General features: G+C 37.8%; 3 protein-coding genes across 3 annotated transcripts in view; 2 read left to right on the top strand and 1 right to left on the bottom strand.

The window, feature by feature from the left end:
* The window catches only part of MYLK3 (myosin light chain kinase 3), a 53,798-nt gene extending 43,158 nt beyond the window's left edge, over nucleotides 1–10,640 (top strand). The window contains 4 exon segments of the mRNA XM_007474817.3: nucleotides 4,490–4,618; nucleotides 5,336–5,488; nucleotides 7,088–7,220; nucleotides 8,030–10,640. Coding sequence (XP_007474879.2) covers nucleotides 4,490–4,618; nucleotides 5,336–5,488; nucleotides 7,088–7,220; nucleotides 8,030–8,110 — 496 coding nt within the window. The 3' untranslated portion in view covers nucleotides 8,111–10,640.
* On the bottom strand, nucleotides 8,866–25,181 carry ORC6 (origin recognition complex subunit 6). The gene is made up of 7 exons (XM_001369790.4): nucleotides 24,956–25,181; nucleotides 22,665–22,794; nucleotides 19,542–19,705; nucleotides 19,168–19,257; nucleotides 12,443–12,555; nucleotides 11,906–11,974; nucleotides 8,866–11,477 (listed from the first exon to the last, which is right to left on the bottom strand). The coding sequence occupies exons 1-7, from the start codon at nucleotides 25,018–25,020 to the stop codon at nucleotides 11,359–11,361; spliced, it is 750 nt and encodes a 249-aa protein (XP_001369827.1). The 5' UTR covers nucleotides 25,021–25,181; the 3' UTR covers nucleotides 8,866–11,358.
* Nucleotides 25,182–25,547: 366 nt separating this feature from the next.
* Nucleotides 25,548–26,666, top strand: part of VPS35 (VPS35 retromer complex component) — a 35,450-nt gene continuing 34,331 nt past the window's right edge. Inside the window, exon 1 of the mRNA XM_007474816.3 lies at nucleotides 25,548–25,657. Coding sequence (XP_007474878.1) covers nucleotides 25,655–25,657 — 3 coding nt within the window. The 5' untranslated portion in view covers nucleotides 25,548–25,654. The remainder of the gene's footprint in view (nucleotides 25,658–26,666) is intronic.

Here is a 26,666-nt window from a genome sequence, read left to right as displayed (position 1 = left end):
CTCCATGGAACTCCTCCACTTTATTATTCCTTTGAGCACAATAGTATTCCATCACCAACATATACCACAATTTGTTCATTCCCCAACTAAAGGGCATCCCATCGTTTTCCAGTTTTTTGCCACCACAAAGAGCGTAGTTATGAAAATTTTTGCACAAATCTTTCTCCTTATGATCTCTTTGGGGTACAAACCCAGCAGTGGTATGGCTGGATCAAAAGGCAGGCAGTCTTTTAAAGCCCCATGGACATAGTTCCAAATTGCTGTCTAGAAGGGTTCTTATACTTACTTTTCAACCCCCCCCCCCCCAGCCTAGAATCCACTCCCTGCTTATCTTCACTTATTTCACTCTTGATTGAAATCTCAAATCCAGCATGTCAAAAATGCAACCCATTGTCTTTTTTGACCAGCGTCCTACTCACTGGTTTTTCAGACTACCTTTTTTTGGGTCCTGTTTGCTTTTATTTTATTTTCAGTTCCGGATTCTCTCTCGCCTCCTACTCCTACTCCAACCCCAGCCCCTTGAGGAGGCAAGAAATACAGAACCCATTACAAATATGAAGTCATGCAAAACAAGCCATGTTCTGGGGGGAAAATGCTTCACTCTTCACTCAAAATTTATCAGTTTTCAATTTGTAGTTGGATAGCATTTTTCTTCATGAATCCTTTGAAACTATGGTGGGACATTGGGTTGATCAAAGTTACCAAGTCTCTGAGGCTGTGCAAATTGTTTTGCTCACTTCACTTTGTATCACTCCATATACATTTCTCCCAGTTTTTTTTTTTTTAAACCCTTACCTTCTGTCTTGGAGTCAATACTGTGTATTGACTCCAAGGCAGAAGAGTGGTAAGGGCTAGGCAATGGGGGTCAAGTGACTTGCCCAGGGTCACACAGCTGGGAAGTGTCTGAGGCCAGATTTGAACCTAGGACCTCCCCTCTCTAGGCCTGGCTCTCAATCCACTGAGCCACCCAGCTGCCCCCCCTCCCCCAGTTTTTCTAAAACTACCCCTTTCACAATTTCTTATAGCAGAATAGTATTCAATCACATCTCTGTACTGTACTTTTTTCAGCCATTTGTCAAATGATGAGCATCTCCTCAATTTTTAATCCTTTGCTGCCACAAAGAGATGTGCTGTATTTTGTTCCTATGTAGACTTTTCCTTTTTCTTTGATCTTTTTGGAGTATAGTTGTGCCATTTCTGGGTCAAAGGGAATGCAGTTTAATAGCTTTCTGGGTATAATTCCAAATTGCTCTTCAGAATGGTTCGTCTAGATCACAGCGCCACCAACAGGGCATTAATGCATCTATTTTCCACATCCCTTTGAATATTTGTCATTTTCCTTTTCTGTCATCTTAGCCAAATGGATGGGTGTGGTGAAGTGATACCTCAGAGTTCTTTGGTCATGAGCTCTTCCCCCATCCACAGATCTGACAGCTAATTTCTTCCATTCTCCACTAATTTGCTTATATATCATCCTTTATGCCTAAATTGGGCACTCATTTTGAGCTTATCTTGGAATATAGTGTGAGATACTTCTCTATGCCCAGTTTATGACAAATTACTTTCCAGTTTTCCCAGCAATTTTTGTCATATTATTTGTTCTTGCCCCAGTAGCTTAGAACTTTGGGTTTACTGTTCTTACTTTTAAGCTTATTGATCTCATTTGCTTCTGTATATTATATATCTAACCTAGTCCATTGATTCACCACTATATTTCTTATCCAGTGCCAAATTGTTTCGATGATTACAATTTTGTAGTATTGTATGAAATCTGGTAATGTTAAGCCCCTTTCCTTCCCAGTTTTCTTCAATGATTCCCTTTTATCCTGGACCTTTTGTTCCTCTGAGTGAATTTTATTATTATTTTTTTCCTACTTCTATAAAGTAATTCCTTGGTAGTTTTATTGGTATGGCATTGAAAATTAATTTAGGTAGTAGGGCCATTTAAAAATTATATTCTCTCTCTACCCATGAGCAATTAATATCTCTCCAGTTATTTAGATCTATATTTGTATGAAGTGTTTTGTAGTCGTGTTAAAAAAGTTCCTCTGTGTGACTTGGTAGATAGACTCCCAAGTATTTTGTACTGTCTGTAGAAAGAATTTCTCTTTCTATCTCTTCCTGTTGGATTTTGTTGGCAATATGTAGAAATGCTGATTTTTAAAAAAATTTCTGCAACCTTGATGAAATTGTTAGTTGTTTCAACTGCCTTTTTAGTTGAATCTGGAGAGTTGCTACTGCTTCAGGCCTTGTTTCACTTGGGGGCTGTTTTAGTCCTGTCCCCCTGACTTTAGGCAGGGACTACATTCCTGCTGTACTAGATAGAGGGATCTCTTCTTTTTATTCTAATAAAATTATTGATATCTTTTGTTTTCATATCACTTTTGTTTCCTAAAATATCCTTCTCCCTTCCCTGACCCAGTAAGCTATTCCTTATAACAAAATAGAAAACTGCTTGACAAAAACAACCAATATGCCAGCCTTCATCCAAATACCCATAGTCCCTTTTTTGTATTAAGCGTTGTTATTCAGTCATTCAGTTGTTTTTGACACTTTCTGGCAAAAATACTGGGATGAGTTGCCATTTCTTTCTGCAGTGTGTCCCCATTTTACAAAGGAAGACCTGATGTAAATAGGGGTTAAGTGACTTGCCTAGGGTCACACAGCTAGTGTCTGAGGCCAGATTGGAACTGTTTTTCCTGACTACAGGTCAGTGCTTTGTCTACTGCACCGCCTAACTGCCCCTTTATATCAAGTAGGTTCTTTCAAAGATCACTGAGTAGGTGCAGCCTTCCTTTGCTATCCACTGAGTTATCTCATAGCCTTCCTTTAAGAGAAAATCTGGAATCCTTCAGGCTGGGTCCATTTCATCTGAGCTCTTTGTTGGCATGCCCCTGGTCCCTCTAAGTGGTTCAACAGAGTAATGGGAAGAATATGTCAGAGCAGTTTCCAAAATCTCTGAAACTGTCACTGGAATTCTTATAGATGCCTCCTTAAATAAGAATCTAAATAAAACCCATTTTGCTTGTGAATATTAATTTCTAGCACAGCAAATGGAGGATGGAGGGAGCTGACTCCCCTAGAGCATATCTGTATCCATCTAATGCATTTATATCTGGCTTCAGACATTTCCTAGCTGTGTGACCCTAGATAAGTCACTAAACCCTGTTTGCCTCAGTTTCCTCATCTGTAAAATGATCTGGAGAAGGAAATGGCAAGCCTTTCTAGTATCCTTGCCCAGAAAACCCCAAATGGGGCTGCAGAGTCAGACATGACTGAACAAAGACAGCACATTGCTGAGAGGACAGTGGGTTCCAAGAAATGCTCACCCAGCATTGGAGTGCAAAGTACTAGCTTGGTTGGGTAACCTAGGCAACCAGATTCCAGGGGCTGAAAGCTGGGTCTGTCTCTGTGGGTTCTGGAAGGCATTCTTTCTCTCTTGGGTATGTCACCTTGGCTGCTGAGCCTCTTCACAAAGCTCTGACTCTTGTTTACTTGAGAGGAAGGCCTGAGCAGGGGTCTCTCTTCCTTGTACCCCCTACTACCCTTGTACTTTGTACTACCCTCCAATAGAAAGATACTTGTAAAGCTGGCATGATCAGAAAGTCCTTGTCCTCAGAGATTATGAGAAACTGGACAAGCAGAGGGCACTTAATTCTGGGTCTTGGACACTTGCCTTCATGCAAAGTCAGGCAGAGAAGCTGAATGTTTTAACTCACATCAGGTAGTCATGATGTAAAAGAGACAGGAATCAACCCCAGATCATCTCCCCTGCAAGAAGTTTTCCCTGTCCAACACCACCAACCCCAAGCATTCCAGAGCCCTGTGGCAACTGAAACCGTTTTTAACCCATGGGAAGAACAACTTCAAAAATAAAAACTGAATGCTATGAAATGGTAATGATCAAATGTGGCCCCAAAGAAGGTCTATGAGAATGCATCTCCCCTGTTTCTTTAGAGGCGGTGTACTATAGACGTGGGACGTTGCATATGTTAAACTTTTTCAATGTGTTAGTTTCCTTTTTTTTTCCCCATAGGAGATGGCTCACTGGAAAGGGGAGAGGGGCGGGATATCCTGGGAAACGTAGGTGATATAAAAACAAAAAAAGTCAATACAATTTTAACTTAAGAGTTTTTACCTTAATGATTTACTGCTTGTTTGTATGCATTCTGTCTCCCTGCCTGGAGCAAGCTCCCTGACAACAGGGACTAGGAGTTTACCATTTTTTACTTCCTTGTCTCTTTCATAGTATCCCCTGGCTCAGCATCCCCAGCCTCAATGTATGACCAAGTGGGGAAGGGTGGGAGGGAGAGGCAGAGTCTCCTCCACATTATAAAGGGTTCCCATCAGTATGGTTGCCAGGAGTCCAATGAGTTAAATCTAGAGTTAAATCTCCCTAGAATAATTTTTTGGCTGTAGTACCTTTTCATCTCTTCATTCTGAGACTTCTTTCTGAGGGCTCTTATGTTTTCTTGAACTCTGGCTATAGGTACAAGCCCCGAGAGAAGCTGAAAGTGAACTTCGGCACCCCAGAATTTCTGGCCCCTGAAGTGGTGAACTATGATTTTGTCTCCTTTCCCACTGACATGTGGAGTGTGGGTGTCATCACATACATGCTGTGAGTAACTCGGTAGCAATGACGAGAAAAACTGCTGGGTTTGCCTATGCCTACTCCTTGCCTCTCTTACCCCCCTTTTTGCTGGGAAGAAGTAGCTCTATGATTCAGTTGGGAAGAGATTTAAGTGTCCTCTACTTCCTATGGCAGTGGACCTCCTGCTCTAGTTCAATTAAGGTGTTATTGGCTCCTAATTCTAAGAAAGCTGTTTGTCATCATCATAGCTTGGATCTTTTGGCCCTTTTCATGCACTGTATGCGTAGAGAGGGGATGTAGGTGGAACTTGGACCTAGAAGGGAAGGTTGGCAACTAGGGCCAATTTCCTATTTTTCTCTAGCATCCTACCAACTAACTCTAGATGTGATGAATACCTGGCCTTCTGGGTACCAAGGCTTCTACGGACAGGGTAGTATTAGTTACTTAGTCTGGTTGCTTCACGTAGAACTCGTTATTTTTGTTGGATCAAAGTGGAGATGACCGATATTCTGAGGTTTGGGCCCAAATTAATAGTGGGGGCAGATAGGTAGAGGGAACAGTGTAAGATTGCTCCAAAATAGGTATTCCTCCTGGATTCTTTCTCCTCCATCAGGGTTCACAGCAGTCTGATCTACAAGGAAGTAATGAGTATTCTCTTCCACCTCCTTTTATTCCTGCCTGAGGCTCATTAGTGGCTTTTTTCATCACAATGTTTTTCTTCCTTGGCATCTATTTCCTTTCTAGGCTCAGTGGCTTGTCTCCATTTCTGGGGGAAACAGATGCTGAGACAATGAATTACATTGTCAACTGTAGCTGGGATTTTGACGCTGAGGCCTTTGAAGGGCTGATGGAAGAGGCCAAAGATTTCATTTCTAGGCTGCTGATTAAGGAGAAGAGGTATGTTTCATTGGAAATGTGTGATCTCACGAAGATGGGAGAACCCTTGGCTCAGGACACTCTGGTAAAGAATGGGGTTCATTTTAGAGGCCTTGCCTTGGGCTTTGTGTGATCTGCCATGAGTAAAAGACCCTTCTACAGTTCCTACCATACATATAAGGTTCCCTTTCAGGTTCCTTAGCCCACACTTGAAAGAAAGCAAATAGGGGCTGGCAAAAAGGACAGGAGGAAAAATCCAGAAACAATGCCTTTACAGAATGAAAATATTTCCTAAATGCATGAGACCTGCAACTTAAGATCTATGGAAATGCCTGGGCAGGAGGAATATTTGCAAATGGTTGTTATTTCTAAGAACTTACAAATGCAAGGATGTTGCCAGGAAGGAGGTTGAGAAACATTGACATGTCATTATTAAAGGCAAAAAAGGGGAAGAAAGCTTTATTCCTTAGTGAGGTATGGCTGCTTGCCTCCCCCCCTCCCTTTTTTTCCACTTAAAAGCAATAGGAAGCTATGTCAAGTGAATGATATATTTCCTGAGTATAAAATGAGGAGCTTGGCATAATAATGACAGAGCACTGGCTTCGAAGCCAAGACCTTTGGCACATATGTGCTGTTAGATCCTGGGCAAGTCTTTTAATCTCCAAGGGCTCCAAGCAGCTAAGATTTTAAGTTGTAGCGAGTCCTAGTCTGCACTGGTGGAGGGAATCCCCTTATCTGTGAGTTCCCTAGAGCAATGAAATCTCAGGTTCATTTCCTATCCCTAAAAATGAGAAAGAAATGGTAAGAATCAAAAAGTATTTAATAAAGTGGGGAATGACGATCCAGGATCTTGTTATTGATCCTTTTCTAGCTCCATTATCAGGCTGGTTTTAGGTAGCTGGGGTGGTCCAGTAGATAGAATGCTGGACCTGGGATGGGGAAAACCTGAATTCAAATCCCATCCTGGATTCTTATTGACTTTGTAACCCATAGCAAGTCACTTGATCTAAGTCTCAATTTCCTCATTTGTAAAATGAGGATAAAGCACTTCTCACAGGGTAGCAGTGTGGCTCAAATGATATGTCAAGTACTTTGAATACCTCAAAGTGCTAAATAACTATAGATATTATTTATTTTTGACTCTTAAAAAATGTTTTGAGGAGAAATATTTCTAATTCAAATGATCAAGGTCATATTAATACCTTATAGGAAAGTTTGACTCTTTTCATTTACATGCTTGATTATTTTTCCTTCTCCAGAGTAGCCACTGCTTCCCCAAATCTCATCCCTCTGATGCTACAGGCTATTTGTGCTTTTCAAATTACAGGGCATTGGGGAATTTTTTGCCCAACTGGAAATCATAGGAATTTTAAGGGGGGAATCTGATGAGTTAGTTCTCTTTTTGGTACCCACCAATCACAGAATTTGAGTTGGAAAGGACCTCAATGGCTGTCTAGTCCAATCCATACACAAAATCTCCAATATAACATGCCCAAGTGAACAAAAAGCCAATATCAGTGCAGTTCCACTAGCTTTTGGACTACCTAGCACCCCAGATCTCTGCACAACCAGAGAGGGCATAAGCAACTGTCTAATTTCACCTGCTATTTGATTTCTCAGTTGTAGAATGAGTGCTGCACAATGTCTGAAACATGAGTGGTTGAATAATCTGCCGACCAAAGCCACAAAATCTAAAGTTCGGCTCAAGTCCCAGATACTGCTACGGAAATACATGGCTCAAAGAAAATGGAAAGTAAGGTTTTGTTGTAGTTCTGTTTTGAAGGAAAAAGAAGCAGGTTCCCTTTTATACTTCCTTTAAATGTACCTTGGCTATATTTGCACTTGATAACATTTTGAATACAAGGAGTCAAAATATTTCTCTTTGAGAAACTTAAGTCAATAGTCTAAAATACTGGTGGCATATTTAGAGATGGTTCATATTTATGTGGAAACTTATAACTGAAATTACCAAGTTTTGAGCATGTGCTCTCATTTGTGACAGTGGATACCTGTAGTGGTAGTTAGCTAACTGGCTGGAAGCTTCATGCCTCCAACAATTCAGAATCAAGGGTGAAAATTTACTAAATTAAAATCATTTTATATATTTAGCCTGATATAACTATAGCTATGTTACAGAGTGCCCATTGTGTAAAAGAAGCTTAAAAGACCAAGCTTAGATAGACTGTATTCTTAGGATTAAATGTAAAAGTAGGTAATAGGGCTCAGGAATTTATCTTCAAATAATCAGAAAGTTATTAACAACCCTAAGATAGTTAATAAGAGGACTGTTTGCCATTCACCAAATGCCAACTATGGACAAGGCTCTGTGCCAGGAGCCATGGGAGGTACAAAGTTAATTTAAGAAAGGATTCCTGCTCCCATAGAGCTTACTATCTAACAACTTTAAAAAAGGTTATCTAGTTCAGGGTCACTAACAGAATCAATTCCAAATAAAGCATGAAATACTTCTTTGTCCTTATTTACCTTTATTTTCCCAAACTTTTCTCTTCAGTGGAAAAAATTAGTTTAAAATGCAAAATTTTTCTTTTTGTTTTTCTTAAGAAACACTTCTACGCAGTGACTGCTGCCAACAGACTTAGGAAGATTCCAAGTTGTCCCCAAACCTCATCTATGCTGCTTTGAAAGTTCTGCAGTACTTAGAGCTAGAGATGAAGCTAAGACAGAGAACTCTTTGTCTAGTGATCTGGCCCTTTGCTATTACAGTATTTGATTTCCTGTTTTTAAATCATGTAAGTAATGTTATGACTATGGCTTGTCTTAAATATGGATGTGAACTTGCTATGTAAGAATTGCCTTAAAAACTTTATCAGGTGATGACAGTAGGCATGCTTTAAAATAAAGATGGATTGGGGAGATCTGATCTTATTTTAGGAGTGTGACTAATTTCAATTTTTAATTTGTTCTGAGTAACAGTTACAGTAGCATGTGGCACCAGAGCAGGCCTTTCAGTATTATTTTCTACAGTAAAAAGGTGGAGGATTTATTGTTTTGGATGTTTAGGTGATAATGGAATCACAAAGTCTCGAAGCAGGGGTTCTTAACCTTTTTTGGGGTCAGGAACCCTCTTTGGGAGTTTGGTGAAGCCCTGAGACCCATTCTCAGAACAATGCTTTTATGCATTAATATGTATGATTCCAGATAAAACCAATGATAGTGAAAGTTAATGAAATTTTTTTTTTTAAAGTTTAAGGACCTCAGGTTAAGAAGCTATGCTTTAGAGTATAACAGCATTAGTTTAGATAAACTATGAGAACTGGTACTGAAAACTAAGGAATAGTTTGTTTTACATAGTATTTTTCCAAAGGAATGGAGTTGATTGCTGCTTAATTTTTACATAGAAGTAGAAAGTAATTTCCCCATAAAATAGTGGAGACACGTTCTGATACAGTTCTTTATATGCTTAGAATTTAACATACACACATATGGAGGGAGGGAAGGAGAGGGAGACAGAGGGAGAGAGATAAACAGTAAGTGATCTAAATGGATTTTAACTCAATTTTTGCCATACCATCCTAAATCTGAGCTCAGCAACCATTTTGGATAATTAGAGGTAACTTCTCAGGAACTCTCTCCCAAACTTGTAAGACTAAACCTATAGTATAGCCTCTAGCTACTAAAGAGCTGTCAATAAAATAAGACAGGATTGGCTAAACTATAATAAAGGTAGAGCCAATAGGGTAGATTTTGGATCAGTATAAATGAATAATTTTTCAACAATGGAATCGGTTGTCTTGCAAATGAGAGCCAGCCTTGGGCCAAGAGGACCTGGTTTCCAGTCCTGCCTCTAACATATTGGCTGAACTCTGAGCAAATCATTTAACCTTTCACAGCTCTTGGCAACCATATTAGACTCAAGATGCAGAAAGGCTGCCAACATGCATTGGTAGAGGAATTTCTGGCAATTCCTTACATCACTGAAATGACACTTTAAGGGCCTATCTTGATCAAGCCTGTAATTTCCTTTTATTTTTCTAACTCAAAGCTTTAGAACAGTCCTCATTTCTCATCACATATCATAAACAAATTTTGGGGGTTTTGGATTTTCTAGCAACTTGACTAGAACCGTACTATTTTGAACAGGAAATTTTCTACATGGGAATAGTAAGGTCATAACCAAAATTAAGAATGCAAAGCAAATCTAAGCCCCATTTAAAAGAGAAGAATCTTTCATGCATTTCAGATCAATAACACTATAACTTTATTCTAAGAAAAGTTCATGCCTATTTTTAAAGGTGTTTCATTAAAGTAAAAAAATAAATAAAACAACCCAAGCCCAGAAACACAAAACTGCCTTGAGGATAGATAATGAGCATTAATAGAATAAATGTCAGGTCTTTGTTGGTATCTTTTTATTCCTATCAGTTGTTTCCCTTTCAAGTCTAAGTAGGAAAGCAAGTATTTTACTGCCTGCAGATGCTGGTGCTTTTGCCTGCTAAAGGACTTTCCTTCCTTAACGCAGGGAATTGCTTTTCTCAGCTTGAGCATAACCATTAGTATTTTTAGGAAACTAATTTTATAAATTTCACTTGTAGGTACAAGGATAATCATGTCATCAGCTGTAGAGTTAATATTTTTGTCTTATATTACTAACCTTGTCCTGCTCAAATGCTCTTTGTGATTTTTTAAAAATCTAAAATTCTTTAAAGTGCTTTTAGTTGATGCAGGCTATTTTGCAAAACTAGAGTGTCCCCAAGGGGACATAGCGTAATAGAATGTGGGGCTTGGATGTTGGAAGACTTGGTTCAAATTCTGACCGACACATCCTTGCATTTGTGACTGTGGACAAATCCCTTAACTTTTCAGGGCTACAATGAGTGGATCATCTGTTTTAGGGAATGGGAGCTTCTATATCAAGAGTTCATAAGCCATAAAATCACAGGTCTAGAGCAAACCAACCATCCACATACCCACCCTAACGTGTCTAGTAATAAAGTAGAATTTCAGAAATTGGATACAGCAGTTTTGTGTTTTACTCTTTGAATGCATGTAATTAGAAGGTAACCAAACTAAATTTCTATCTGGTACCACTTCCCAGACCTCCTGGCAACTTTTCACCTTCTATGAAGGCTAAGTTCCATAGGTTTGTTTTTAATCTCTCAAGTTTGTAAATATCTGAAGCTTAAGCACAAATAAATTTTGGTTAAATTCTTGATTTTGCAACTGTGTCCTCATTTGTAGTCCATCGCAAGACCTTCTTAAAATTACTAGTGGTATAGAAGCTAGAGCAATACAGAAAACTTGGGTTTTCTTTCTAGATATCCTACTAGACTAGGTGTTAAAAACTTTATTTTTTTTGTCTAAAAGGAAAATTATTCTGAGCAAAAGCATGTTCTTTAAACAAAAAGTTAAGATAGGATGGACACTGAAACGAAACTATCTTAAAGTTACAGTACTTTAAACGGAAAGATTCTGATTCTAAAAAACTGCAAAAATAACTAAAAGTATGAAAAACTATTTGTATTGCTTTAAAATAAGTAATCAGTGTTTAATTATTAAAAGTACAAACTAGAGCCTTAAATTTCCTTAGATTCCTTTGGAAGAGAGCATACCAACCTGGTAGGGAAGAAGAAATATGCCAAATGACACCATGATTGATTGTGTCAAGCTTATTTCCAAGGTCAGGAGCCAGGTCTCACTACCTTAGATGTGACTTCTAGGCTGCCTTTTTTCAAGTAACCTCACCAAAATATGGAAACTTGGAATGGAGGTGAAATGGTTTTCCTTGACTGCCCATAAAGAGCCCCGAGCACACTGAGGCAAAGCATGGTACTTTCAGAATTCTTGCTCAAAAGCAGATGCTAACAATCCATCAAGACTCAATGGGAAGTAAAGAGTCATGGTTGGTGGCAGGTGCTATCCAGAAAATGAAATCACTTCTTTTGTGCTTTAGCAGCATTTTCTAAAATTTTTCTTTTCCACTCTTCATAATCTTGTTTTAAATCTTCACTTTTCTGCTGCTTACAAGGAGATTCAGCTTTATCCTCTTTTTCTGTTGGAAAAATTTCAAGAGATTAGAAATTCTCAGTTTTAGCAACTTGAAAGTTTGTCTCTATTTTAAGAAATTAGGACAACAGAAAAATCTTGTCTGAAAGTCACAACTCCCAATGAAACATTGAAAATAATCCTGAATTTCCATAATTTAAATTCCTTTTCTACATGAGCACCAAGAAATTAAAGTGAAAAGCTAGAAGAAAGGTCTTACACATAGTTTTGTTCATTTTAGTCATACATCCCAACTATTCCAAGGTTCCTTAAAACTTTTCCATTGCTTATTTTGAGGACTCTCTTTAAAAGAGCTTTTATAAAAAGGTGATTTGGTAGATTTCATTCTAGAATTCATAACAGAGCCTTTAAATAACTGCTGAGTCTCAATACTTGCTTGAACTAATTGCATTTCACAATGACAGTAAGCCTTACCTTTCTTAGAATTTTCAACTGTAATCTTCTGTCTTTTCATTGGTGGAGAAACTGAACTATTAGGTTCTCCTTCAAGAAAAAAAATTCCATTAATATTATTTCTCTTTTACCTTCCCCACTTCTAATAAGGAATCTCAATTCTAGCATGCTTAATTTCCAAATAGTCTTACATTACATTTACATCACTAGATATATGGCTTCCATCCTTGCAAAATGAGGAGTGATTCTAGATAAACTCCAAGGTCCTAAAACAAGTTCTATCCTATCTATATTGGTTTTATTGGAAGGGGTAAAAAAAAGAAAGAAAAAAAAGCAAAGACATTTTTCTGACGTTTTCCTTTAGCTTGTTTTTTCTCATAAGACAATATGTTCTACATGGAGATAATTACTATAATTATCTGACCTATGTACATGAATAGAGCATATTGTGACATTTGCCTGGGAAACCAATTTGTTTAACATACTCCTTTGTACCTATAAATGTGCAGTTGGTAACTTGGTCTAAATTCATAGAACTATAAATCGTGGAATACTCACCCTTAACTTGCTCTTCAAACTTTTCTAACTGTTTACAGAGTCGATCAAATACAGCTTTCTTTACACCAGATGTGGTCACCATTTTGTCTTTATTTACTTTTAGCTTTAGGACCCTATAAAATAAATTATTTTCTTAAATTTTCTTAAAATAGGTAAATGTCCTTTCCTTGCCACCAATAATATCAATAAAATAACAAGTTGACATTTCCATAGTGCCTTAAGATTACAAAAACAAAACAAAGTACTTTACATCATTTATTTTATTCTTAGGAGCTGTATTTTTATCTCCATCTTTTATATAATGATACTATAGAGGCAAGAAGTATCAGAAGCAGGATCTGTACCCAAGTACTTGATAATTTAGCTTGGTAGATTTTCCATTACACTATGGTATTCCCCCCCCCCCCCCCCATTTACTATCGGGGCTTCTAGGTGTCTAAGAACTTATTCCCCCCCTTCAACTCCTGTGTAAAATTTTAGTTTTAAGGATGCTGCCCACCTCATTAATTTACTTATTAACTTTATTTGTTGGATAGACAAAGTTACTAATGACATGGAAGACACCCATTCTATATCAGGATTTCTAAAGTAAAAAAGAGAAACTCATGAAAACTCAAAAGAATACCAGAATTGCCAAGTTCAGTGTTCTTTTCTCAAGTTTTAATACATAAATAACAATTTTTAGAAAACATATATTGTTTTCAGATGCTCAGCTCATTTCATTCCATTCTAAGACAGAGATTAGAATCATTGCTTAACTACACACTAATAAAGACCAAAAGAATTTACAAAGAGGCCATTCGAATCTTTCTTTGCTTTATATTTATCTTATATTAACTTCAGAAGTGTGAATTAACTTTGTCTTTTCCTACATTTTAGTTTGGAGTTAGGTTTTTTCCTTTCATATATACTAATTAATATTCTCTTCTATAATAAAGTCAAACAATCCAAAATCATTTGGTGGGATAAAGGAATCTTTTCCTAAATTACTTTTTATTATTAAAGTATTTTCTAGCAGAAAGCAAAGCAAAAAAAGAACAAAAATCATGAAAAATTTGTATTCAGAAGAACATGGTACAAATAAATGTACATCAACATATTAGACATAATACAGATTAGAAGTCTGATCTTTAAGGAGTATTCTAACAGTTTTATGAGCTACCTAAAACACAACAAATCATTCATATTTTGCTTTTTGGAGTTACAAGTAGTAAACCATTAATCATCACTATTATCAGTGGTCAGATTTTTAACATTTATATGCAGATAGCCCCTGAGATTTTTAATACTCAATTTATAATTTTTTTTACCTATGAAATGACCATTGTGTAGCCCTTAAGGGGAGAAATTTCCTTGTTGCCACTGTAGCTATGACAAAGAGATGGATATTATGATTCAGAATTTGGAATGCATTTCTCCATAGAAATGTCAACTCCCAGGTTCCCAGTTTAAGTTCCCAGGTTAAGGTCTTAAAATCCTATCTAATTCTTAATGTAATTTAAATACTATAATTTGCAAAAGAAACAGCAATAAAAAGCATTACAGTTGTCAATATACAACATTTCTCCTGTTCAGTGGATCTATAATCTACTAAATGGAATAAGAACTCCCTCCACTGGTGCAGACTGCAAATTACCTTTCTCATCACCTATAAATTCTCCACAGGGATCCATTCAATACACTGGTGACCTTCCTCTGTCTTTTAATATTTATAGATATCAGTACAATAATGCAGTGGTCCATCTATCATCCTTTCCCCTTCCTACATGAATATCCTGTCTCTTTTTCTGGCTATGCATATTCTTGACTATATCTTTTATGCCTATAACTCATGTGTTAATAAACCATTGACTACTCCATTCTTCATACATTTCCCTTCCCCCTCTGTGTCAACAGCAATTTGGATTCTTCTAAGATTGTGTTATCCCATGATTTGTAGCCATATCACATCATCAGCGAATAGCAGTGTTAAAAAAAGGGCAGACTTTTGTGGCAGGAAACAATAGAAGCCAACAATTGTGGCAATGGCATCAATAGAAGCAATGCACAATTTCCCAATCCTCTCTTTCTTACTCCTAAACAATTCTGGGTCCAGCTCACCATCCCAACCCAAGAATCCAAGATATAGAAATGGATTTATCATCCAGACTATGACATCCCCCCCCACCCCGACATTTCTTATTGATGCTCTGGAGAAAAACAAAACAAGACCCAACTGTCACTTCCCAATAATCCCAACTATCTGCCTTTTCTGCCTGCATTACCATAAAAAAGAAATGCAAGTAGGCAAAAAAAACTGGCCATTTATGACAATATATTCTTCATTCTACCTATAGTTCACCTTTCTACTGTGAGTAAGGAAGCTTGTCCCTGTTCTCTGACATTCTGACTGGTAAATGCATTGGTTAGAATTCTGATACATAATGTGCATTATTTTTAAAAGAATATTTTTAAAGAACACCAAATAAACAGCAACATTTCAACATCCAAAAAAATCCCATGATTTTATATGAAGCTATCAACTTGTTAATTTGTTTTTAAAAAAGTTTTTTTCAAATTTAATAAGATAAAAACAAAATTACCTTGCATCCCCTTATAAACCATTTCCTTTTGTGTCCATTAAATCATCACCCCCAACTAAAAAGTCAAGCAAACTAACTCAACATATTAGTATGATTTAAAATGTATGTATTGTTTTGCACCATCATTCTTTGTCAAGAGAAATGTGTTATGATGAGTCTTCTCAAGTCATTATTAGTCATAGATTAATTCACTGATCTGAGCTCTGAAGTCTTTGAAAGTTTCCTTTATGTTATTGTAATCACTGTGTAAATTGTTCTGATTCTCCTTAGTTTATTCTGCATCATTTACTATACTTCCTAGATTTCTTAGAATTACTCATATTCATCTTTTCTTATAGTTATCATATTCCATTATACTTATCAAGTTCTTTGTTACACAAAAAAATACTACTATGTTTACTTTGGTATATAGCCATTCTTTCCCTCTGTTGTTGACCTCATTTGGTGGAATATTGTTTGTAATGACATTGCTGAGTCAAAGAGTATGTATAGTTTAGTGATTCTGATGGTATAATTCTAAACACTCTCCCAGAATATTTAAACACATTCACAATTCCACTAACAGTGAATTCATGTTCCTGTACAACACATTCTTCACACATTTGTTTTTCCCATTTGAACTGTTGCGTGGTTATGTTTGGAAATCCTACAATGACAGTCTTCTATTCAGAATTTCATTTTCAAATAAAAGTCATGATATGGAAAGAATACTCAATGAAGCATCAGAAAGTCTGGATCTGACTCTTGCTAAACGTCCAACTTTGGGCAAATCACCTGAACCTCTCTAGGCCTCAGTTTACTAATCTATAAAATAAGGAAAATACCTGCACTATCTACTTCAAAGGACAATCAAACACTTTCTGTAAATTTTAAAGCACAATAAACATACAAAGATTTTCTATATCATGAAGTAACTTATGGGATAATGAAGATATATAAAATAGTCTATAAAAGTCTGTTCTATTCTCATATGTTAATCAACAATATCTTAATGTATACATTGGCCATTCTCAAAGGTTTTATTTATTTATTTTTTAGAAAAGAGGCAAATGAGTCAAAAAGAAAATGATCTCTTCTCAGGTATCTTTTTTTCTGGTGACAATGTGATATATTTTCCATTCTTCTAGAAGGTTTCTTTTTAAGAGCACCAGTATGGTGTTAGATTACAGCTGAAGTCCTGTGAAATATCTTGAAAATCCCTCCCATCCCAGCAATACCATTATTAGACTTGTATTCCAAAGAGACAGAAAACAAAAAAAGGGGAAGGTCTTATATGTACAAAAATATTTAAAGCAGTTCTTTTTGTAGGGGTAAAGAATTGGAAAGTGAGGGTATACCCATCAATTATGGAATGGCTGAGTAAGATAGTATATGATTGTAATGGATTACTATTGTGTTCTAAGAAATGACAAGCAGGAGGAACTTAGAAAAACCTGAAAGACTAAAATGAACTGAGGCAGAATGAAATAAGTATAGCCAGAAGAACATTGTATACAGTGAAAGGAATAATGTACAATGAACAAATATGAATAACTTAGCTATTCTCAGCAATATAATGATCCAAAACAATCCAAAGGACTCGTGATAAAAAAATGCCATCTGCTTCCAGAGAAGGAACTAATGGAGTCTGAGATCAGACCAAAGGAAATGTTTTCACTTTCTTTCTTATTTTTATTTTGTTTGAGTTTCCTTCCACAAAAGGCTTAATAAGGAAAAATGTTTTGCATGATTGTACATGTAAAATCCATACGAGATTGCTTACCATCTCAGTGGGGGCAAGGAGAATGGGGGGAGGATATGGCAGAGGGAAGAAGGGTGGGAGAGAATTTGAAATTCAAAATTTTTGAAAATGTTGGAAACTATTTTTACATGTAATTGGGGGGGAAAAATCCCTTCTTTTGAGTCAATATAATAAAAATGACAATTCTGCCCAAGTTAATTTACTTTTTTCAGTGCCATACCAATCAAACTACCCAAAAATATTTCATAGAGCTAGAAAAAAAAGAAAATTCATCTTGAAAAACAAGAGACCTAGAATATCAAGGGACTTAATAAAAAAAAAAGAAAGAAGGTGGCTTAGCTGCACTGGATCTCAAACTATATTATAAAGTGGCAACCATCAAAACAATTTGGTATTGGAAAAGAAATAGAGTGGTGGACCAATCAAATAGATTAGGTACTCAACATGCAATGGTAAATGAACATATAAAAAACACAAAGAACCAAGCTTTTGGAAGAAGAATTCATTATTTGGCGGAAAATTGGAAAATATCATGGCAGAAATTAGGTATAGATCATCAAATCCCATCATATACTAAGGTAAAGTCAAAATGGATACATGATTTAGAAATAAATAAACAAATTAGGGGAGTACAAAATAGTTTATCAGACTTATGGATAATGGAAGAATTTATGTCAAAACAAGACATAGAAAACATCATGAGATATAAAATAGATAACTTTGACTACATTAAGTTAAAATTTTTCTTGCACAAACAATGCAATCAAGATTAAAAGGTAAACAAAACTTGAAAATATTTATAGCAAATGTCTCTAACAAAGGTTTCATTTCTCAAACATATGGAGAAGTGAGCCAAATTTATAAAAATACAACACATTCCCCCATTGACAAATGGTCAAAGGATAGGAACAGGCAATTATCAGATGGAAAAATTAAAACTATCTTTAGTTGGGGACAGCTAGGTGGCTCAGTGGATTGAGAGCCAGTCCTAGAGACGGGAGATCCTGGGTTTAAATTTTGCCTCAGACACTTCCTAGTTGTATGATCCTGGTCACTTAACCCTAATTCCTTAGCTCTTACCACTCTTTTGCCTTGGAATCAACATAAAGTATTAATTCTAAGAAGGAAGGTAAGGGTTAAAAAAATAAACAACCCAAAACAAAAATTACCATTAGTCATATAAAAAATGCTTAAATCATTAATAATTAGAGGAATGCAAACTTAAATTACTGAGGCACTACCTCATACTATACCCACCTGACTGTTTAATATGACAAAAAAAGGAAAATGGTAAATGTTGGAGGGAATATGGAAAAACTGTGATGCTAATAGACTGCTGGTAGAACTGTGAAGTGATACAACCATTTTATAGAGCAATCTGGAATCATGCCCAAAGGGTCAGCAAACTGTGCATACCATTTGAGTCAGCAATACCATTACTAGGTCTATATCCAAAAATGGTTAAAGACAGGGGAAAAGAAACTAGTTGTACAAAGATATTTATAGCAGCGCTTTTTTGTGGTGGCAAAGAACTGGAAACTGAAGGGATGTCTATCAATTGGGACATGGCTAAACAAGTTGTATTATATGACTGTAATGGAATAATATTGTACTATAAGGAAAGACAAGATGATCAGAAAAAACCTGGAAAGACTTATATGAAGTGATAAAGTGAAGTGAGCAGAACCAAGAAAATGATGTACATAATAGCAACAAAAATTATATGATGATCAATTGTGAATGACAACTATTATCAACAAGGCAAGGATTCAGGACAACTCAAAGGGATTCATGATGAAAAAAGGCTATCCACCACTACAGAAGGAACACATGGATTCCAAATGCAGATTGAAACATACCATTTTTCACTTGATTTCCTCCATGAATTTTTCTCTAATAGAAGCAATATATGTCTTGTCTTACAACATGACAAATATGGAAATATGTATTACATGATAATATATATACAACTATATCATAGTACCTGCCCTCTTGGGGAGGGGAAAGAGATGGGAGTGAGAGAATATGGACTGCAAAATGTCAGAAAACATTAAAAATAATATCAATATGTAGCCTGGAAAAAAAAAAAGGAAATCCATCCTAGTGCCTTTAAAACCATATCACCTTTAGCATGAATTTCTTTTTTATGTATCTGGTTGGGTCGAACAGCTTTGACTTAAATAAAATTTTTAAACTTCTTTTATATAGCACATGGGTTTAATCCAAACATACTGGTTGTTCCATTATCAGTGATGAGAAGAGCTACATTATTAGCTAATAGGCTTTGAGAGTTACCCTGGGAAACTAACAACCAAACAAACATTTCTGTAAGAAAATGTGTTTCTAATGGCAAACAATTTATAAATATTGGAAACATTACTCATTACCGTACTAAGCTTTACCTGCATGCTGAAAACAGTGCAGCTGTAGTGAAAAGAGGTTTGGACAGGTCTAGATCTACTTTCTGAATCTGGGGAAGACTGGCTTCATACCTATAAGAAAGCAGTGTTTACAGTATTCATAAGAAAAATGATCCCAGATTCTAAAATGATATATAAATACTGAGTAGAATAAACATGACTTCTAAGGCATACATAATGTAAAGTGCTGATATCACTAAACCTTGACAATAAGCATGCATCAGTTTTAAATGTACCAGTTATATCTATAGGTTAAACATTTTAGTTAACAAAGGTGAATAGTTTTTCCAAGTGAAAAATTCTAATTTGTGGGAACACATCTAGTTTTCAATAGCATGATTCTTTATTTTCCATACCTCTGAAGTATCTTTGAAGCTATGTTTACTGCCTCCATGCAGTTAAATTGTATAGCTAAGTCTTTTATTCCAAGATTTGAATTCAGGCCCAGCAAACACTCAAAAGACTTAAGACAGCTTTGATACGTCTTTTTGTTCAAGCCAGAAAGTTTAACTAAATAAGTCTTCCAAAAAGAAAAAAATGAACATGATTATGTTAATAGGTGCATGAAAAGCCATTACAAAATTTAATGCACACTTTTGCTAAAAACTAGACAATGCACAGACACCAGGCAATTCTAAAATATGATTAAAAGTATTTCTCTAAAAACAAAAGCTAGTATTATCTACAATGGGGAAATACTAATGTTTTTCTCAATAAACATAAGAATGAACCATGGATAGAAGCCCCCTTTTCCCATAGCTATTTGTCACAGTGAGCATTAAGATAGGAGGAAGAAATTTTAATGCCTGAATAAAAGCAAAGAGGAGATAAAACATCCCAATTTTCTGATGATATGATGACTTACTTAAAAAATCTCACAAAACAGGCAAAGACATTGATAGCAACAATAAAGTAACAGGTTTCAAAAATAAATAGGAAAAAAAATAACATTTCTTATAGCAACAACACAATTCAGAAGGAAAAACAGAAAGGGTAAAACTACAACTTGCATACTCAAGTTTTATAAAATTATCAAGTACTCTTTAAAGAAATAAAGAATTATTTAATAATTAGTAACAGTAATCTACTGCTTTTGGTTGGGGTACATCAATATAATAAAAATTACAATACTACCTAAATTAATTTACAAGTATAATGTTATACCAGACTATCAAGCTAATAGTTTATAGAGCTTAAAAAAAAAAAGATTGAATTGTAGAAGACTTAGATTTTCATGAGAAATAATGGGGAAAAAAGAATATAGGGAGAATAGTACTTCCAGCACCCCAAATTATATTATAAAGCAATTCATCAAAACTATCTGATATTGGTTCAAACATAGAAAAACTGATCACACAATTAGGAAGTGTAGGAGGCCAGACTTGACCCCAGAACTTTCTGTCTCCAGAATTGGCTCTACCTACTAAGCCACCAACCTGTCCCCTCTAGTTAGTTCTGCTGATCCTTTTTTTCCCTTTCATTCCTTTTTAAAAATAAGGGCTAGCTTTTTTGGGGAGTGTTATAGGAGGGATACAGTAGAATGTAATTGATGTGAAAACAAAATACATGGACAAATTCACTTTAAAAAAGAGGTTTGTGTCATTTTACACAGAAATGTCACTGTTAGGCATATGCCCCAGAGGTAATTAAAGATAGAAGAGAAAGGTAAAATATTAATAGAAGTAACTTTGATAGTAGCAAAAAACTGGACACAAAAGGGCTGCCCATAGATTGGGGAATGGCTAAATAAGCTGTGGTACATGAATGTAATTGTAATAACTAAATTAAACTCTGGTCCTTAATTTCCTTAGAGTATACTAGTATTTATTTGAACAGGAGAAAGCAGACAGATAGAGAAAAGTCTAAATTTATCCTGCCACATGGCTAGTCTCCCAAAGGACCTCTTAGCCACATGGCCCAGAGATGGGAGGTCCTGGGTTCAAATTTGGCCTCAGATACTTCCTAGCTGTGTGACCCTGGGCAAGTCATTTGACCCCCATACCCTAGCCCTTACCACTCTTCTGCCTTGGAACCAATACACAGTATTGATTTTAAGATGGAAGGTAAGGGTTTAAAAAAAAAGAAGTAAAAAAAAATGAAGAATTTAGAGAAACATCAGGAACTTATGCAAAAGGAAGCAAAAATAATTGGGAAAATAATATAGCTATAATAATGTAAATAGAAAGAACAAAAAAAAAGCTGTATTCCAAGTTTGGCATCAGAGATGAAAAAAATGCACCTCTTTCCATTCCTTTCAAATACTTATTAAATGTCAGTTATGTATAATGCACTGTTAGGCCCCAAGAGAGACAAAAAGATAGATAAGGCATAACCCCTACTTCAGTGGTGTAAACCTCAAAATTTCTTAGACTTATAAATGTTGGAAATTTCACCATTGGGATATTTCATACTTGGAAAATTTCTTACTGATAGTCTATTGGAATGTGAACCCCATTGGCATGGGAGGTTCCTTCTCTTCCCTTCTTAAGATTACTTTAGGACAGAAACCTTTTGCTGAACAATGGAAAGGACTTTGACCTATGCTTAAGCATAGAACAGGAATTTCTTTGAGTCATGATTGATTTTAGAATTGATACAATGGAGATACTTGGAATCAATCTCCACCCTATTCAGTCCTAACAGGATTGAGTAAGGGCTGCAGCCTAGATCAAAATTTAATTATTCCAATCTCTACCCTACTCAGGTTAACAGGATATAGAAAGGGCTGTAGCAAAGGATCAAAGATTTAATTATTTGAAAATATGACCTTCAACAGACATGTGCAAAGCCAGAGACCTCTGGGTGGTCCTGGGTTAAGCTAGAGCCTCCATTGGCACAGGGAAATTGATGGACAGGTGATTGGTAGATGTGAGGACTGAGGGGAGGGAACTTGGTTGGTTTCCTTAAGGATAGGGGGGTCTGAAGACTCGAGGAGGAGGTGGTTGAGGAGTTTGTCGGAGTGGTTGCGGTGTGCTCTGAGAAGCTTGCGCTGAAGGAAGCTGAAGGTGGGGGCCCCGGAGACTGTGGAGACTGTTTCTCCATTTTTGGTCACGTGAGTAATAGGGACTGATCTCCTTTCATTGCCCCAGCTATCTAAGGGCTTGGGCCTTTTGGCCCAGCCTAAACAGAAGGGGTATTTAAGCCCTATTCCCTTCTCTCCCCCTTCTCTCTCCCTCTATCTCTCTATCTCTAATTCCTTTCTTCCTCCTGTTTGTAATTAAAACTCCATAAAAGGTTGACGGCTGACTTGAGTTTTCATTTAGGAATTACATAGCTGAATTCCTTGGCGACCTTAAATTAATATATATCAGTCTTTTAAAAGTGATTTCCTTGTCACAGTGGAATTGTATATTCTAGTAGAGATAGATAAAGACATTCCCAGGAAACTATAGATTAAGTAATCGGAACCCTTATTTAACTTAAAAACAAGAGGCTAATAAGTGGAAAACTCATCGTCACAATGAAAGAGGACCACTTACTCTGTCTAAAGGCCATCTCCTATTGGTAGCTGCAAGATCCAGACACATGACTGCATTACTTGTTTCTGTTGTATGAGCAGACAATCCACTGCACTTTACTTGGGACAGTCGAAGGTACTCCTCAGCTTTCCTATATTATGATATTAAATTTATAAAGTGTTTTTTGGGTAAAACACTTCTAAGTAACAGAGACAGAAGATAAGTAAATAGATTTCACCATGGTTCTACTTTTCATGCAATCTAAAGTTAATGAGTCCCATATCTTTCAAAGTCATCATCATAATGACAGCTTACATTTATATAATGCTTTACAGTTTACACAATAATTTCCTAAAAGTAATCTAATCTGGAGAGTAGTTAGCACAGTTATTACTATTCCCTTTTTACAGATGAGGAAAAATTCAGGTTCAAAAGTAAAGTAAATCATCCAAGATTATATGACTGTGTTTAAAGTCAGATTCATCTTCTGCTTCTTAGGATTCTCAAGTGATTTTAGACACAGGAGGCAGTGAAGTATTGAAAAAGGTAGTAATTTTGGAAACACAAAGTTCCTATAATAGATTTTAATAATTTTGGGTAAGCCACTTTTCCTATGATCTGGTTTCCTCATTTATAAAATTAGAGTAAATAAGGGCTAGAGAATCTAAGATCTCTTCCATAAGTCTGTGAATGTTTATTAATATTTTCCTATAAGTAAATCACTAAAGCAGGAATCTCTTCAGGACTCTTGATGAATGGTCACCTCTCTTTCCCCTAAAAGGCTTCCAATGATAGGAAGTCCTTCCCAATCCCATTTTACTTTGAGGCAGATCTAATTATTAGGAAGTGTCTCCTTATATCAGGTAAAAATCTGTCCCTCTACATCTTATATCCAGTGTTTCTACTAGTTCTTTACTCTGGGACCAAACAGAACAAACCACTTTTTCACAAGACAGATCACAAATAAGGTAGCAATTAGATGCTCCTCAAGCCTCTTTTCCAGGTTTATTATTCCTAGGGCCTTTAACTGCCACCCATATAGTATAGTATCCAGTTCATTCACCATGGTGTATATATATATATATATATATATATATATATATATATATATATATATATATATATATATATATATATATAATAGTATCCAGTTCATTCACCATTTCACAAGCTTTAACTTGTCAAATATTCTTTTAAAAGGATTCAATATTTTAGATGTGTTTTGACAGCTCAACCGGGCAGAATATTATCGCCTTCATTCTGGTCACTTTTTATGCAGATTAAAATGTGGTAGCTTTTTTGGCTACCACAACACATTGTTGCCCAGTGTAAATTGAAAGAAAAACAAACAAACAAAAACCAATTAAAATGATTAAGCATGGCACCAAATAAGAGATGTGAGAAGTCAGGACCCTCAGGATAGACCACAGCATACAACGTTATATTTTTCTGATATGTTGGCTAGTTTTGCTGAAACCTTTTCATCTCTTGATTTCCTATTGTTGCCCTTCTTTCCCATTCTGGCCACTTTCCTCCAAAAAAGGTTCATCGTATATTGAATTAAGAATTAGGGAAGTGGAGATGGAACTTGAATAGAGTAAGGTGTCATAGAAAGCTCTGGAGTCAGAAGACTTAGGCTCCGGTTCCAACTCTGACCTTTCTAGGTATGAAGTTGGCAAACAAGTCCTCTGGGATTTAGTTTTCTCTTTTGCAAAATGAATTAGTTACAGGACAGGGACAGCTGAAGATGGCTCTTTCATGTATAAATCGTCTGATCTAGGCAAGCCATCTCACTTCAGAGATGGGGAAACTGAGGTCCAGGTAGATTCCTTTCAACTTCATGGACATTCTAAGATATGAATTTCTTTCTCAAATCGGTATGATTAAGTAAGGAGGAGCTAATTCAGTGTAGTCTGTAGTAAAGACGTGAGTTGGGAGTCGGTTAGACCTGGGTTCAAGTATCACCTCTGAAACACTCTGGCTGTCACTTTAACGGCTCTGGCTGTGTGACCCTATGTAAGTGACTTAACTTCTCGGTGTCCCAACCCGCTCAAACTGGCAGAGAAGGCTTCCAAAGAGGAAGTGATTCCCACCACAGAGGAAGTGATACCAACGCCACCAATAGTCGAGTTAAAACCAAAAGTAATGACAATTACTTCGGGTGATCATTCATTGTTTCCTCGGCGTCTCTCCTGTGGGTTTCTTCAAGGACTCGGAGGGGCGAGGCAGACTCTTTACAAAGTCGGCCCCGGGCCCATCCGGGTCTTCTCGAAGTGCCCCCTGGGCTGGGGGGACCTGGTCCAGCTACTTACCTTAGGACAGCAGGGTCTGTGATGCCCAGTCGAGGTCCGAAACGCGCAATAGGTCCCGGCTCCATGGCGCGCAGATAACGGGGATGTCCGACGAGCGTCCCGGCGGAAGGACGAAAGGCGCGCGCCCGGCACTTAGTCCGCCAATGAGACCTAGGCCCAGCCCCCTGGGAGCGATGGTATTGGCTCCGAGAACAGGCTAGCGCTTTTCCCCACAAACCAACCCACGTTCTCCATCTGCGCCTGCGCAGAGGAGGCACTCTCCAGGGCGGGGTGTGTGCTTAGCCTTAGGTGGATCTGTCCCACCTTCTCCATGTCTTGCTTCTTGCCCTTCCTTTTCTGTAGCTTACTTCGAGTTAGATGATTTGCTGCTCTCTTTGCAGACTCCGTGTTTTTCAGTGTTCAGGTTCCTGCTTACGTTTCTCCTCCCACAATACGCCACAGCCCCGCCCCCTCGCTTGCTCCTGACAGAGCGATTGGCTTCTGTTCTCGTCCTTCAGCGCGTTCTTTTGGAGATGAAGACCAATGGGCGAATGCGACCCGGTTCCTGGGCGTGGGCCAATGGAGGGGCGGCCTGAGGGTGTGGAGGGGTGGGGTTCGGGGAAGAGGAAAGGCGGGGCCTCGCGGGGCCGCAGCGTCACATGACGGCGCGGGGCTCGACGCGGGGCTGGTGCTGCTTGCCGCAGGCTCCGGGCAGTCGCCATGGTGAGTGTTGAGGGGGGCAGCGGGGACCCCTAGAACCAGTCCTTCCTTCTATTCCTCCCTCTCTCGATGTTCGGCCTGTTCGATCTCCGTGGACCCGATGGGATGTCGATGAGGCGGGCTAATCCCTTCGGGGCTGGGCCGGCCTGGTGCTGAGGGCGGCTAAGCGAAGGCCGCAGGCGGGGCCGCTCCCCGGGAGGGAGGGGGCGTGGGGTCCCTGGTCGCCGCTGTCGCTCCCAGGTGAAGAGCTGTCCGCCTTTCCTGGGACTGCGGCATCAGAGGTCAGGAGAGGTGGACGGCCAGGAGGCTAGAGACCGCTCCTGTCATCACGCCGAACCCCTCGACTACCCACCCCACCTCGGGGCGAGGGCTGCAGAGCGTCCGCCGTCCAGTGGCTTGGTGGGAGGCTTTGGGTCCGCAGATGAACACCTTTAGCTTAGATCTATCTCCTTCCCTAGCTCCAGCCCCCATCCACTCTTTGTGCCCTGCATAGTCTCGCCGTCCTGACTTTGCTTTCTGTGAGTAGGGAATGAATAAAAGGCTCACTGCCCTCCAGGGCTTGTGGTTGGGCCATCCCCGCCACGTTCATCTGTCAGACCTGTTCTAATGTCAATCGAGAGCCCGCCCCTCGTCGAAAATCGGTAGTGGTCCTATGTAAAAGAGCTAAGAGCGTTTGTGTTTCTTGGCAGGTACCTTGAAATGGAAGTAACCATTTCATTTCTAGAGTCACAAAAGAGGTACTCTTGTTTCCACTAGACCAACCATTTTCCAACTCTCCCCACTCTACACCTAAATAAAATAAGATTCAAATTGCTTGTGATGCCTTATTACCTTCTAAATTAGGTTCAGACTATTCTGCCAAGCATTTAGTGCTCTTTGTAACCCTGTCTTTTCAACCTTATTTCCTTATTCCCTTTCATTCACTGCCCCTACTCCTAACCCTCTTTTCCAAACTGCTGCTTTTTGTCCTGCATGAAACTGTGTTCTCAGAACTCCATTGCTTTGATCAACC

This window comes from Monodelphis domestica, chromosome 1 (genome assembly GCF_027887165.1).
Source record: "Monodelphis domestica isolate mMonDom1 chromosome 1, mMonDom1.pri, whole genome shotgun sequence".
Lineage (NCBI taxonomy): Eukaryota > Metazoa > Chordata > Mammalia > Didelphimorphia > Didelphidae > Monodelphis > Monodelphis domestica.
The sequence above is the reverse complement of the archived record's forward strand: the minus strand, read 5'-3'. Positions and strand labels throughout refer to the sequence as shown.